The following is a 13,751-nucleotide window of genomic DNA, read 5'->3' as shown; positions in this document are numbered from 1 at the left end:
GAGCCCGCAGTGTTTCCCCCCCTCTCCTCCATCGACTCATATGCATAAACAAATAGCACTTAAAAGTAACAGTACATTCATTACTGTGGAATTAGAATGAATTCCCTATTAAAAATACCTATCACATCACTTAACAGCTAATTAGTTCATCATAATCAACACGATCACAGTGAATACTAAATGGTTATACAAGGATCATCTATTTGGTGGATGCAGAGAGGTGCTTTTTCGATGTACTGCCCGCCCTGCGAGGGCTCCTTGGCTACGAAAAGCTCCAGCTCTGCTGAGAATATGTCTATAAATGACGCAATCTCTTGGGAAGGGCTGGTTACGTTGGCTTTTTCCCACCACCCCTTCCAGGTAGTGGTGGCTAGCACCCATTGGTACTCTTCCCAATAGGTCTTGCCCTGATGAGGCAGTTGTGAGGACTGAAGATCCCCACCTTCCCACTGCTCCTTAAGTCTCCTCCTCCCTTGCTTCCTTCCCCATCAGCCTCACTCTCATTTGTCTTGTCTCTCTTTGTTCCGCCCTCTTCATGCTTCTTCTGGGAGGAAAGCTGGTTGAAGTAAGAGGCTTCTTCAGCAGCTTGCCTCATCTCTGCCTCTTGACCCACCTCAGCTTCTGCCTCTGCTTCTGGACTGCTCTCTGCCACAGCCCTGTCCTGCTCACTAAACCCTGTTGCCTCTCCAACTTCCAACACCACCTCCACTCAAGTCGGTTCCCTCTTCTCTCTCTGACCGCTCATCGTTGTTCCACCACCAGTCCTCTGGCTCAGAGCCGGGTTCCCTTGGAGGTTCCCCAACTGGTGTTTCCCATCTCTCCTTGCATCCAGCCAGTCCATGACACAGAGCCACCACCTGACTGGTTATATAGAGAGGTCAGCAGTGGACCAGCCTCCACTAGGGGAAGAGGGAGGTATTTTTGACCTTCCAGATGCTTTTGGACTCCAATTCCCATCAGCCCCAGTTAGCACGGCCAATGGTCTGGGATGATGGGAGCTGTAGTCCAGCAACATCTGGAGGGCCACAGGTTCTGTATCTTTGCTCTACCGCTAATTATTTGGAGGCCTTCTTATAGCAACCTATCCTGAGCTAAGGCCTCAATATCCCATAATTCTGAATTATTTCGATTTCTGTATCATCTAGGGTCTTTCACAATAGCTTGTAACACACTGTATACATAACAGCAACAATCATTAAAACAATTTGCCCAGTTTAAATGGGTGGTGGTGGGGGAAACACCTGAATAAGTCTATATAAGGCATCCCCCTGCCTATATATTATAGATTTATACCAGAAGCAGTTTAAGTTTATGGCCCCAGGGGGAATGGTAGCCTGTATAAGTTGTAATCACCTTTATCATTTTACTATTTCACATCTCTGCGCTGGTGTTTCAAGCTGCAAAGCAATTTTCACTTTCTGTTGGCCATTTTGCTCAAATAAACGTTTTTATACCACATGCTTCTTGCTAATTCCATTGCACTAGCTAAGGTAATATCGGCATTTACTGGTTATTTCCCCTGCAGTAATAAGCAAGGCAAGATTTCTAAGGTAACCGCAATGCTGTTCATCTTTATTCTTTTTTAAAGTGTTGGTGGGGCACAATTGATTTTCGGTAAAGATCTCTAAATGAGTACTTCTGTTAGCACATGTAACAGATAAGCATTGGCAGGTATGAGTTCAGAGATGTACAAGGAGATCTGGGGACACTCTGGTTCTTTCTTCTGAGGTACTGATGCAAGCATTGAGCAAGGGCCACAGCTCGTTGGGAGAGAGAATCCACTTTGTGTGCAGAAGGTCCCTGGTTTGATCCCCAGTTAGGGCTGGGAGGGACTGCTTTCTGTATCCCTACAGAGACACTGCCAGCCAGTGTAGACAAAGCCTCACTCCGTATAAGGCTTCCCATGCCCTGGTTGGATCGAGTTGTCTTTCCTAAACTCTGCACGGATTTCCTCGCCCTTCCAGATAGAAGGAACAAAACTATGCCAACCCTCGCAGGAATGGATGCTCAGGCAGCCTGATTCAAATCTCTTCTCCTCTGCTTTGATCTCACATAATCCATTTTTAGGTTCTAATCCTTCAAAGCGCAGGTAACTGCGGGCAGTTAACCACGGCCTCTAAAGCGTCACAGATGAAATAAATTAACCGAAAAGGCAACAATATTGATGTAATATAACAAACACCATGGATGTCACCAAAAAAAGAAGTGAGAGAAAGGAGGGGGGGGGAGGATTTATCAAGGCAAAAAGCTCAAATTAGACTCAGGGAAATAATCTTTATTGATTCCATCTCTCATTTTGCTCTATTTCGGGCATATTAAAAGCCTGGTTGATCGATAACGTAACTTCCCCTCCTTCTCTTTAGGACAGTGAAACAGGACAGAGCAGAATCTTCACTTTCTTGCAGGGGGCAGCAGATCCAAAGGCAAACATGGCAAAGATAGGAAGCTGTTGTTTACTGAGTTCAGAGCATTAGCAGCTTAAGATGAACCCTGCAGGATCAGGCCAAAGGCCCATCCAGACCTGCATCCTGTTCTCAGAGTGGCCAACCAGAGGCCGCAATTGGAATCCCCAAAGCAAGAGCTGAGTGCAAGACCACTCCCACCCACTTGTGATTCCACGTAATTGGCATTCAAAGGTATACTGCCCCCAACAGGAGAGGTGGAACACAGCAGTTGTGGCCAGTAACCATTGATAGCCCTATCCCCCATTAGTTCACCCAGTTACCAGTGTCGTCTAGGGATGGGGAACTGGATCTGGACATTGGGATGGATGCAGAATAGGCCCACCCTCCTTAGGTCACCTTTGCTAGGTGGGTGGGGCTTCTCACCAGTCAATCACCTGGCACCAGGAGATTTTACTTCAAAGGAAGAATCGGGAGCTCACTCAAAGAGGGCTCAGGACTCTTGCCTTCTTAGATGGGAGCCTTAGAAAAGGTGGAAGGCAGGGACCTTCAGTACTGGCAACTGCTCCACAGGAGCAAGACCTACTGGGAAGGGTTTCTGAGACCACTACGCCGCATTGTATGTTCATTTCCTTGAATACATTTTTCGCTTCGCTGACAACAGAGATCTGCATCCTTCCTCACTGACCTGTTTAGGACTCCAGCCCTGACACTCATGAATAAGCAAGAGTCGTTTCTCTCCCTAGCAAGGCTGTCAATCGGCTTTGCTTTGCTTCCCACTGGTGAAAAGGATGGTCTCAGTGCAATTTTAATCCCCCCCAAATCTACTAAATTGCACCATCCTGCTTGGACTGTTTGCACCAACCACACTCTGTTGTTGTTGTTGCTGCTGCTGTTGTGCTTATTAACAGCATTTCAGCTATTTTAACATTGATTAGAGGGTTTTTTTTGCGGGTTTCTTTTTGCAGTTCCAAAAAACAACAGCAACGCAACCCACGACACACGCCGTGGATATCAATTGAAGGATACCGCAAATAAATTTGACATCAGAGCGGAGGGAGAAGAGTGGAAACGGGACCAATTTATTTCGGGTACATTGCTTGTCAGATGGAGAAATGAAACATAATTTATGGTGTGACATTTCCAACAGCAAATAGATTCTAGCATAAGCAATTAACACTGGTTCTGTTTGGCAGGCTTTGGGAGATTACTCATAGGGGGTGCGTGTGTGTGCTGAGTTACAATAGCACACACATAACAAAACAGAGCCTTTCTGTCTTCACCACCTTACATCAAAATCCCTGTAGCTAAAAGTTTATGATAAAAATATATTCCACGTATGTTAACCCTGTACTGACTCAGGACAAATGCCTGTTGCCAAGGTGGGGGTGTAACAATAGTCTGTTGCTAGGTAGGTGGGCAGGAACCAAAAGGCTTGCCCCAACTCCATAGAAAAATTCTCTCCCCAAGACATTCTCACTAACGGGGAGGAAATTTTGGAGGAGCCTTTCCTCCTTAAAGAAGACAGAAACTTGCCTCATACCATATCAGACTATTTGTCCATCCGTTTTGTCTACACTGGCCGGTTCTCCAGGGGCGGGGGAGAAGTACAATTCAGATTGCATTTAAAGGTAATTCTACCTAATCTGCATTTCCTAAAACAATACAAGAAGCAAAACACAGCCATCTCTTCAAATTCACACTTCTCTCTGAATTTTGTAATGCCCCTCTTCCACCAAGTAAAGGGTACGAAAACACATATGCCAGGGGACAGTGTCTGTAAAAATGCATCTATTTGCAAATTAATTCTATTGAGGAAAATTGCTTTGCAAAAATTGAGTACATCAGGCAGAATGCCATATTATTATTTTTTTTGTATTTTAAGATAAATTCCCACTAAAACGCTGATCAATTTTCATGAGGACTTAGGGGGGAAAAAGTTGCAAACTGATGTGGAAATGTGGGGAAGTGAACTTTAAGACTGGAAACATGAAGAACTGAGAGAGAAACCAAAACTGAGATCTTCCCATCCATAGGGGCATCTCATACTCTCATATGTTCTGCCTAATTTGGCCCCACTTTAACCACCTTCTTTGACCACTCCTGCCCTAACCTTGGCAAGTGACTCTAATATCTAAACACATCCCTGAAAGCCTTTAAAAAAAAGAAAGAAAGAAAAAGGACTTTCAGGGACAGAGGATTCTTGATATCTCCAGGAGCTTACCGCGTTCCTGGAAATGCTCTGATAGTTAAGAAGCGTTTTCTAAAGTTTAAATGACTGGGAAACCATCAGGGTTGACGTGCGCAATCTGGAGTATTTGGTGCAGCACTAAGCGAAAGTGGGGCTTAGCTATAGTGTGGGCATCTTCTGGAAAAGCCACCATGCTAGTTTCCATTTCTGTGAAATTCCATTGCGGTAAGGCAAGAGGCACTTGGGAACAGATGGAAGACCGAAACTTGGGTCTTGCTTGCCTGGTTGCAGTTAACTCTAAAGCAGCTCCCAATCAACAGGATTAGATGATACAAAAAATGAAAAAGAGAAAGGGGCTGAATAATCCTCTAAACATTGCATAGTCGCTATATCTTTAATATGATCCCACTAATCCAATTAAGGCCCAAAGGAAACCACATCTCAAATGCCATGCTTCAATGTGATTTGCTCTGTATCTCCTAACCATTCATTAACAAGACATATTTTTAAACCAGGCTTTCCTGCCTTTCAAGCTGGTGCTTGTTGATCTGAAGTGAAGCAGGGCCCCCTCTCCCATCCTCACCTTTCCCTTCCTTTCAAACAACCCAGTTCTCTCTGATTCTTCCCTGCCAAATATAGCTTTCTCCCAGGTTCACCTCTTTTCCTCTCCTTTCAAATTTGAACAGAGGTTGGATGGCCACATGTCAGGGATTCTTTAGTTGAGATTCCTACATTTGGACTAGATGACTCTCAGGTCCCTTTCCACTCAAAAATTCTATGTTTCTAAGTGTGGGATTATGAATTATTTGAATTATGGTGCTGGAGGAGACTCTTGAGAGTCCCATGGACTGCAAGAAGATCAAACCTCTCCATTCTTAAGGAAGTCAGCCCTGAGTGCTCACTGGAAGGACAGATCCTGAAGCTGAGGCTCCAATACTTTGGCCACCTCATGAGAAGAGAAGACTCCCTGGAAAAGACCCTGATGTTGGGAAAGATGGAGGGCACAAGGAGAAGGGGACGACAGAGGACGAGATGGTTGGACAGTGTTCTCGAAGCTACTAACATGAGTCTGACCAAACTGTGGGAGGCAGTGGAGTGCCTGGCGTGCTCTGGTCCATGGGGTCACAAAGAGTTGGACACGACTAAACAACTAAACAACAGCAACAACAAGTGTGGGATGGAGGGAGATGAAAGAAAAGAGTGGAAAGTCGGTTTTTTGTGAACATTACTCCTACCCCATCCATTTTTTTGGTGTGTGCAAAAACTGAACTTCAGCAAAAATCCAGCTTCCCTTTGTGCATCCATTGCTTTTATTCATTAGGAAAGCACAGCAAGAAATCCTGTGCTAAAAAACAACCCACCCTTCTATTTTGGAAATAGCATTGCTCCTGGTAAGGAGAGTGTTCTTTTAAAAAATAATTTATTTATTTTTGGTGGGGGAGAATCTACCAGAACCCTAGAAGTATTTAGCAATACCGTAATTACATTCCTCCAGTATGCAAACCCAAAGGAACATACGGCCCTTTTACAGCAGGCAGATCTCAGTGCAACTGTGAACCCGACGTGCGCTCCTTTTTAATTACACATGTGCCTGCTGAGGACATATGATTGAGTCTAGCAAAGCTAATTCACAACCAGCATGAGAGCAGGCATTAATATTAAATATTACACCCCGGCTGGTTCTCTGGACTATCAATTATCCCCAGAGATGGGGACAAAATGGAAATTGGCAGGAGTCGATTCCTGTGCCAATGGGAAGCGATGCTGACACAAGCATAGCACATCCGGGAAATAAAAAGGAAGTGGCCAGGCTCCTGTCTGCATTTGTTGTAAGCTACACCCCGATTCCCCCACCCCCCCACCCATGGGTGCTATGACACCTGCAAACATTCAGGTTGGTGCCTCTCAAGACCCCCTGTCCCTCTATATTTTTTTAATGGCTTTAGGGTGGGGTAGGTGCCTTTTTTATAGGGTACTGCCTCCTTTTATATATATATATATATATGTTTAATTCATTTTAAGGTCTATGCAGATGTTTTATCTGGGTTTTTTTTGGGGGGCGCTTTTAAGCATTGCTGATTTTCCTTCTGTGAAATGGGTATTTTGTGGTCCTCACAACAGATTTCAAAATGTGTTGGGGACCCCAAAGGAGTAAAATGTTCCAGGGGCAATGCTTTGCAAGGGTTTGGCTTCCTTGGAGAGGAGAGATCACAGAAAAACAGAATCACAGAATTGTAGAGTTGGAAAGGACTCCAAGAGCAGGAATCACAGCTAAAGAATCCCTCGCAGATGGCCCCCCAATTCTGGTTTAGAACAGTGGTTCTCAACCTGTGGGTCCCCAGATGTTGTTGGACTACAACTCCCATCATCCCTGAGCTCTGGCCTTGCTAGCTAGGGGTGATGGGAGTTGTAGTTCAACAATATCTGGGGACCCACAGGTTGAGAAAGGCTGGTTTAGAAACTTCCAACCAGGGAGAGTCTACCAGCACTACCAAGGAGCTCATTGTAGAGCGATTACTTTCAAATATGCAAGCCGGGCATAGGCCAGGGGTAGGGAACTGCATCTCTCCAGATGTTATGGGACTGCAGCTCCTATCATCCCTTAACATTGGCTATGCTGAATGGGGTTGATGGGAGTTGGAGTCTAGAAAATAGGAGGGCAATAGATTTTGCACCTCCAGCAACGACGGAGATTAATCGCTTAAGCACTCTTATCAAATCAGCAGACCCATTGCCCCACACCACATCCCCAGAGAGAGCTGCCCCAAGATATTTTCAACCTTCCAGGGACTGAGCTCATTTCTCTCTCCCTATGTCTGTCTTCCAAATTTTAAGTGCAGCTTCTCTCATACAGAGACTTCACACATCAACCCCAAACCTTTAGCTAGGAGTGGGTGATGGGGAAGGTGTTCCACTTTCCCCAAATAGCTTTCCACATTCCAGGGAAGATGCGGGACTGGGAAATCACCCTCTAACAATTAGTGCCCTTAAAGAGACATCCATCACTCATCTTGGCTCAATTACCTGCAATTTTTCCAAACAAAGGATGTGGCTGGCACAAATTGCTCACTGACCACTAAGGGACATCAGACAGTCATTCTGGCCCATTAACTCCCTTTCATCCAAACCCAAGACTCATTCGCGGCAATCAGGTAAAAAGCAACATTATTCCAATGATAGTGACAATTCTGTCTCCCTCGCTCTTCACAACAAGGCTGTTGTTTACTGGAGCACCAAGGGTGCTGAGAGTCCTTCGGAGGCCCCTATTCCCCTCACAGAGTTACGATTCTCTGAGTGGCTTAACAATCAATCCCTCTCCACAGGGAACTCTGGGAATTGTAGTTCTGAGAGCAGAACAGAGGGTTTCCTAACAACTCAGCACTCTTAACAAACTACAGCTCCCAGAAGTCTTGGGTGGGATACTATGACTGTTTAAAGTGGTATCATAGTTTGGGGAAGTTTTTAATGTTATCCTAGTTTCAGGAAGCTTTTAATGTTTGGTATTATTGGTATTATTATTATTATTATCTTTGCTGGAGAACCCGATTTTGCGTATGTCTTTCCTGGTCATAGCTGTCAACCGTCCCTTATTTGATGGGAAACTCCTTTATCCCAGCGCCATGTCCCACTGTTGTCCCTTACTGATGATGTCCCTTAAATTTTCCGGGTTTCATGCTCGCCCGGCTTGGGAGGGAAGCAGCAGCTCGGGGTCCTCCGCCGCGCACGAGAGTGCGCGCTGGCACCGCCGTCCTGGCGCGAGGAGTTCCATCGGCCCTTCCCCGCCCAAGAGACAGGGGGGAGGGAGCGAGACTCTCGCCCAGGTCTCCCGCGAGCCCGGAGGCGGCCTGAGGGAGGAGGAAGAGGAAGGGATGGGGAGGGACGCAGAAGGGTGGAGCTTCAGCGGCCGCCACAGCGCCGCAACCGCCTCATGCCGGATTGACAGCATCTGTCAATCCTACCAATGTATGTAACTCTTTACAATAGTAAAATCCCTTATTTTGGCTGCTGGTCCCTTATTTTCAAATCTGTAAGTTGACAGCTATGTTCCTGGTATCTGTGAGTGCAGCATAAACAACTGCAAGTGTCTCCAGAATTTGAAACCAAGATTGATGTCCCAGTGGGTGTCAAGGGGAGTGTTTGCAAATGCCAAGGATTGGGCAGCAAAACGCAGCCCTGCCCTGCCTTACCTTGTCCCTTATTTCCATGTTGTTCAAAATGGAAGTGAAGCAAGCTCAAAAAGGGCTACCCATTTTTTTTCTTTTCTGGGCAGCAGAAGCATGTTATTAACCAACAAGCAGGCCTGCTGCACAGGGACCTTTAAATGACAGTCACATCCCTTTAGAGGTTATTAAGAATCGTAATTGTGCATTTTCAAGATCCCAGCAATAACTGCTTTAGGACGGGTGTTCAAAATGCTGAACTAATGGTTGCTTGAAGCCTGAACTTCCAGCTATGTTGAAAGTGTATACTGAGTAACAGAATATGTTCCCCATTTGCATTTCATTCCATTTAATTGAAAAAATACAGAGCAATCTATTTTTCCCTTCTGGGTAATTAAAAGAAAATAGGCTTAAAAAACAACAACCAGCAATTTCAGGTATGCAAAACTTGAGAGAGAGCGTCATTGGTTTTACACCAGAAAGTAATTTATATGTGAACTTCTGAGTTCCAGAAGACGCTGTTCTTTAATCAATCAGCTGCTTCAACAAGGAATTTAATACTGTAGTGTAAACGTTTCATAGCTCAGAATACAGATGTCGTGCCGAAAATTATGGAACTGCTGTTTTTTTTAATTTAAAAAATAGACATTGTTTGGGATTCGATTGACAGTCTCTTTGGGGACAACAGAATGCAGGTGGGCATATGCACTGATCAAAACTTGCTCCAAAACTCTATGTCTGAGGAGAAGGAACAGAAGGAGGAAATGCCATTTCACACAGTGTGTAGTTTGACATATGGCGTTTCCTTCCTCAGGATGAGGTAATGGCCACCAACCAATGGCAAACGAGAGATATTTATGGAGGTATTAGAATGTATTTCTGTGCGCTGCTCTGGTTCCCCAGAAGTGGCTTAGTCATGGTGGCCACATGACCCGAAAGCTGCATGCGGACAAACGCCGGCTCCCTCGGCCTATAGAGCGAGATGAGGCGCAACCCCAGAGTCATCCGCAACTGGACCTAATGGTCAGGGGTCCCTTTACCTTTATTAGAATGTAAGAACAGTTCAAGAAGATGCTGCATCAGGCCAATGGCCCTTCTAGTCCAGCATCTTGTTTTCAAGGTGGCCAACCAGATGCCTGTGTGAAGCCCAGAAGCAGGACCCCCAGTGCAACAGCATTCTCACCTCCTGTGTTTTCAACAACTGGTACTCAGAAGCATTACTGCCTCTGAAGGTGGAGGCAGAACACAGCTATCAGGGCTAGCAGCCCCCAGTAATCTTCACCTTCACCAATTTGTCCACCTGTTTTAAAGCCATCCAACATGGCAGCCTCCGGGACAAGAAGTCCCACAGTTTAACTATGCACTGTGTGAAGAAGTACCTTCTTTTGTCTGTCCTGAGGATAAGGCTGGCCGTGGCTATTTGCTACCCATAGAGGCCCTGTGCTTCTGAAGACCAGTTGCTGAGGAACAAACTGCTTGTTAGCCAATGCCGGAAAAGGACGCTAGGCCTGGTGGGCTGATCTAGCAGAGCTCTCCTCAACGTTTTTCTAGTCTAACCATCTGCCTATGTGTTTGATTTCCGTGAGCAGAGAGGATTGGTTGAAATGTGACTGAATCCAGCAGTTCTGCCCCCAGATTACTAGCAAGCAAGATCGACAGTGTCCATCTTGAAACAAGCAAGTAGAGCTGATGAAGAAGGCAGCCAAGCAGTAGAGTGAGCAGTGTGTTAGCATGCACTATCATTAGCATTCAAAGCCCTAAATGGTGGGAGCCCCAAATACCACCTCCTTCCCCACAGACCCTCTCGGGGGCTAAAATCCGTGGAGGATGCCCCTCTTGAAGCTCAGGTGGTGGGGGCTGGGGAGAGGGCATTCTCTGTGGCGGTCCCTAAGTCGCGAAACTCCCTCCCCACACTTGAAACTCGAGAGCACATTTTTAGGGCTCCCTGTATTATGTTACTTGAAAATCGGGAGTGGCAGCCACATCTCTCCTTTCCTCATGGGCCGACTTACCTTCCAGAGGGCAGAAACGAGTCACTTGCTCTGGCATCAGCTTCCCCTGCTTGTGCTGACAGTACATCTCAGCAATCTCCTGCCGACACTGCTTGGATTTGGCTCGGGAGAGCGCGGAGATGGCCTCCTTGCCTGAGATTTCGCATTTGGGGGGCTGCTCGTAGGCGAGTTCAGGAGAGCTGTTCCCATTCTTCTTCAGATGGTGCTGCCTGGCCTGGGACCTGTGGATGTCTTTCAACTGGCTGCCATTGATGCTGGTCTTTGGGGCCGGGTGGCCGTACTGCAGCACCTCATTGGAGCTTTTCCCCAGGAGCGAGTTCTCTTTCACCTTCTCCTCCTGCTCCAGCTTCCTCCGCAAACGCTCCTTCTGCTTGCTTAGGGGCTTTTTCACCAGCTCCACCTGGTGCTTCTGCTTCTGTGTCCTGGGAGCAAAGTTGCTATTGTCTATGTTTTCCAAGTCCTTGGGGACGGAGTTTTCGTTGTTGCTGTCCGTCCGCATTTTCTCCTTCGGCCGGTGGGAAAAGTAGCCGTCCTGCAGAAGCAAAGGGGGACAACGATTATTGCTCTGATAATTTGGAATGGTCACTGGCCTGTGTGGATCTGCAAGGTGCCTGACACTGAATCAGACCGTTGGCCCGTCTTCACATCTGCACCAGACCTTGAAAGCACATTCAATGCACATTTAAAGCACAATAGCTCCTTCCAAAGAACCATGGGAACATGAATCATTGTTTGTGAAGGGGGCTGGGAAATGTAGCAATGTATTGAGGAACATCTGGAGAGCACCATGCTAGCCACCCCTGGAATATGGAACTGAATCATTTCTCTTCTGTCTCTTCCATTCTGTTTTTTTAAAATCTCTTTTAAAAATGGATTTTCTTGCGCTATATAAACTCTTTAAAGTTCCTGTTGAAATATAAAGCTGCATGGAAGTTAGAACTGTGTAGAACACAGAAGGGAAGAGGATGAGAACCTAATTAGAATTATTTAGCTCTGACAAGGTTATGGGTTACCCATTCTTGCCTTACTGGCATTGGGAGGCTGGTCCCTACCAACTTCTGCCTTCCTTCCTTACAACCAGTCAGGTGGTGGTTCTGCCTCCCATTAGCTCTGGCTCCCCCTACTGTTGGTCTCCCTGCCTTCTGCCCAATGGGCACTAGCTCCCACTGCTGTTTGGTCTTCCATTTGGAGAGATGGCTTCGATTCCATCCATTTTATGGTTCCGTTCCACTGTGCTGTTCGCGACATTATTTTAAAATCTGTTTTTGTTGCAATGGTTTATGACTAGGATGGGTTTTTTGTGTGGGTGAGGGGGGATTTTACATTGAGAGCTGCTTTGGCTCCCTTTGGGTCAAAATGCGGCCTAGAACAATTGATATAAATAATAAGTAAAACGAATTCTGCTCTGGGGCACAGAGCCATTCAGCTCAGCCGAATTCGGAGGAAGCATTCTGCATGTTTGCCGCCCTACATTCAAACTCTTTGCTCTCGGTAGTTTTGGGTCATTATCGCTTTGAAAAGAAAACATAATTCAAGCAGAGCAAGACAAATGTAAAAAATGTAAAGCTTATTAACATTATACCCAGAACTTCTCTACTGAACTGTCGCTCCCACTGCTGTGACAGACTAAGTATTATTCATTTGCATGATTTGTTGTCCTGTTTTCTTTATCCTCAAGCAATTGCTACAAATTGGGGTTACTTATGCTAATTGAACATGGCGGCTTCTTTCATTTTAATGAGATTATTGGGATGTTCTTGCGTTTTGTGGGGGCTGGGATCCCCCCCCCAGCCCCCCGCGGATGAGAACCACAGAATCTATTTGGTAATGATACAATTAATATTAATATTAGTCGCTGTGCATGCGCAGTTGTTCATATGTTTTGGAAAGGAATGGCAGAAACACAGTAGTGTTTTACGATGCCTTGCCAACGTCCTCAGCCTGATTTCTTTTCAGTTATGACATGGGTTGGGTACAGATAACATATACAGAAATTATACATATGTTGCTCAAAAAAACATACCTGCATGTATGAAAAACTTGAATGATTTAGTTCAGGGGTAGCCAATAAGGCATCCTCTAGTTGTTGCTGGACTTCCACACCCATCGTCCTTGACCATGGGGGAAGATGGGAGTTGGGAGTCCAGTTGTATCTGGAGAGCAGCCACGTTGGCCAGCCTTGGTTTAGTGGGAACATTTCTAGACAAGTGGATAAAAACAGCTTCCAAGAAAGTAGGAAGAGCCCTGCTGGATTAGGCCACAGGCCCATCTAGTCCAGCATCCTGAGTCTCTGATAGCTCAGTTGGTTAGAGTGTGGCACTGAAAATGCCAAGGTTGCAGGTTCAATCCCCATATGGAACAGTTGCATATTCTTTTGTTGCAGAGGATTGGACTAGATGATCCTCAGGGTCCCTTCCAACTCTATGATCCTGTTCTCACAGCGGCCAACTAGATGTCTCTTGGTAAGTCTGCAAGCAGAATCTGAGCGCGAGAGCACTCTAGTTTCTGACAACTGGCATTCAGAGGCTTACTTCCTCTGACAGTGGAGGTCAAACAAAGCCATCGCGGCTCGTGGACATTGATAGCCTTATCCTCCAAAACAGAGCACCAGATGTTTCACCAACATCATGGTTGGTGCAAGGTGGTGATTTTTATCGGAACCCCAGGATGCTCCCCAAGTTGTGATCTCAATGAAAATCCTCCCTTCCACTCTTGTGATCAGCCTTTGAAAAAAACACAACACTCTTATTGGTGCCTTTGTTCCCACTGGGACCATTCATTCCCTGCCTCCCATATTTCATTTATTGATTTAGAAAATTTAGAGATGTGCGCATACTTTCCAAGCAGTACAAACAAATCCATAGATCAAACATGGCCGAAACCCACAAACCAATTAAAAACCATCACCATTAACAATGAAGATAAAAACTAATAGAACTTAGGAGACTAGTATACACGTGCCGTGGCTGTGCCCTGTTGAGCTCCA

General features: G+C 45.8%; 1 protein-coding gene across 1 annotated transcript in view; it reads right to left on the bottom strand.

Moving 5' to 3' along the window:
* The window catches only part of XYLT1 (xylosyltransferase 1), a 165,073-nt gene that overhangs the window by 56,267 nt on the left and 95,055 nt on the right, over window positions 1–13,751 (bottom strand). Inside the window, exon 3 of the mRNA XM_081169484.1 lies at window positions 10,766–11,297. Coding sequence (XP_081025610.1) covers window positions 10,766–11,297 — 532 coding nt within the window. The remainder of the gene's footprint in view (window positions 1–10,765; window positions 11,298–13,751) is intronic.

The sequence above is a fragment of the Podarcis bocagei genome (assembly GCF_964188305.1).
Source record: "Podarcis bocagei genome assembly, chromosome: 14".
Taxonomy (NCBI): Eukaryota; Metazoa; Chordata; class Lepidosauria; order Squamata; family Lacertidae; genus Podarcis; species Podarcis bocagei.
Note: the sequence above shows the minus strand (reverse complement) of the source record. Positions and strands in the feature narration are given on the sequence as shown.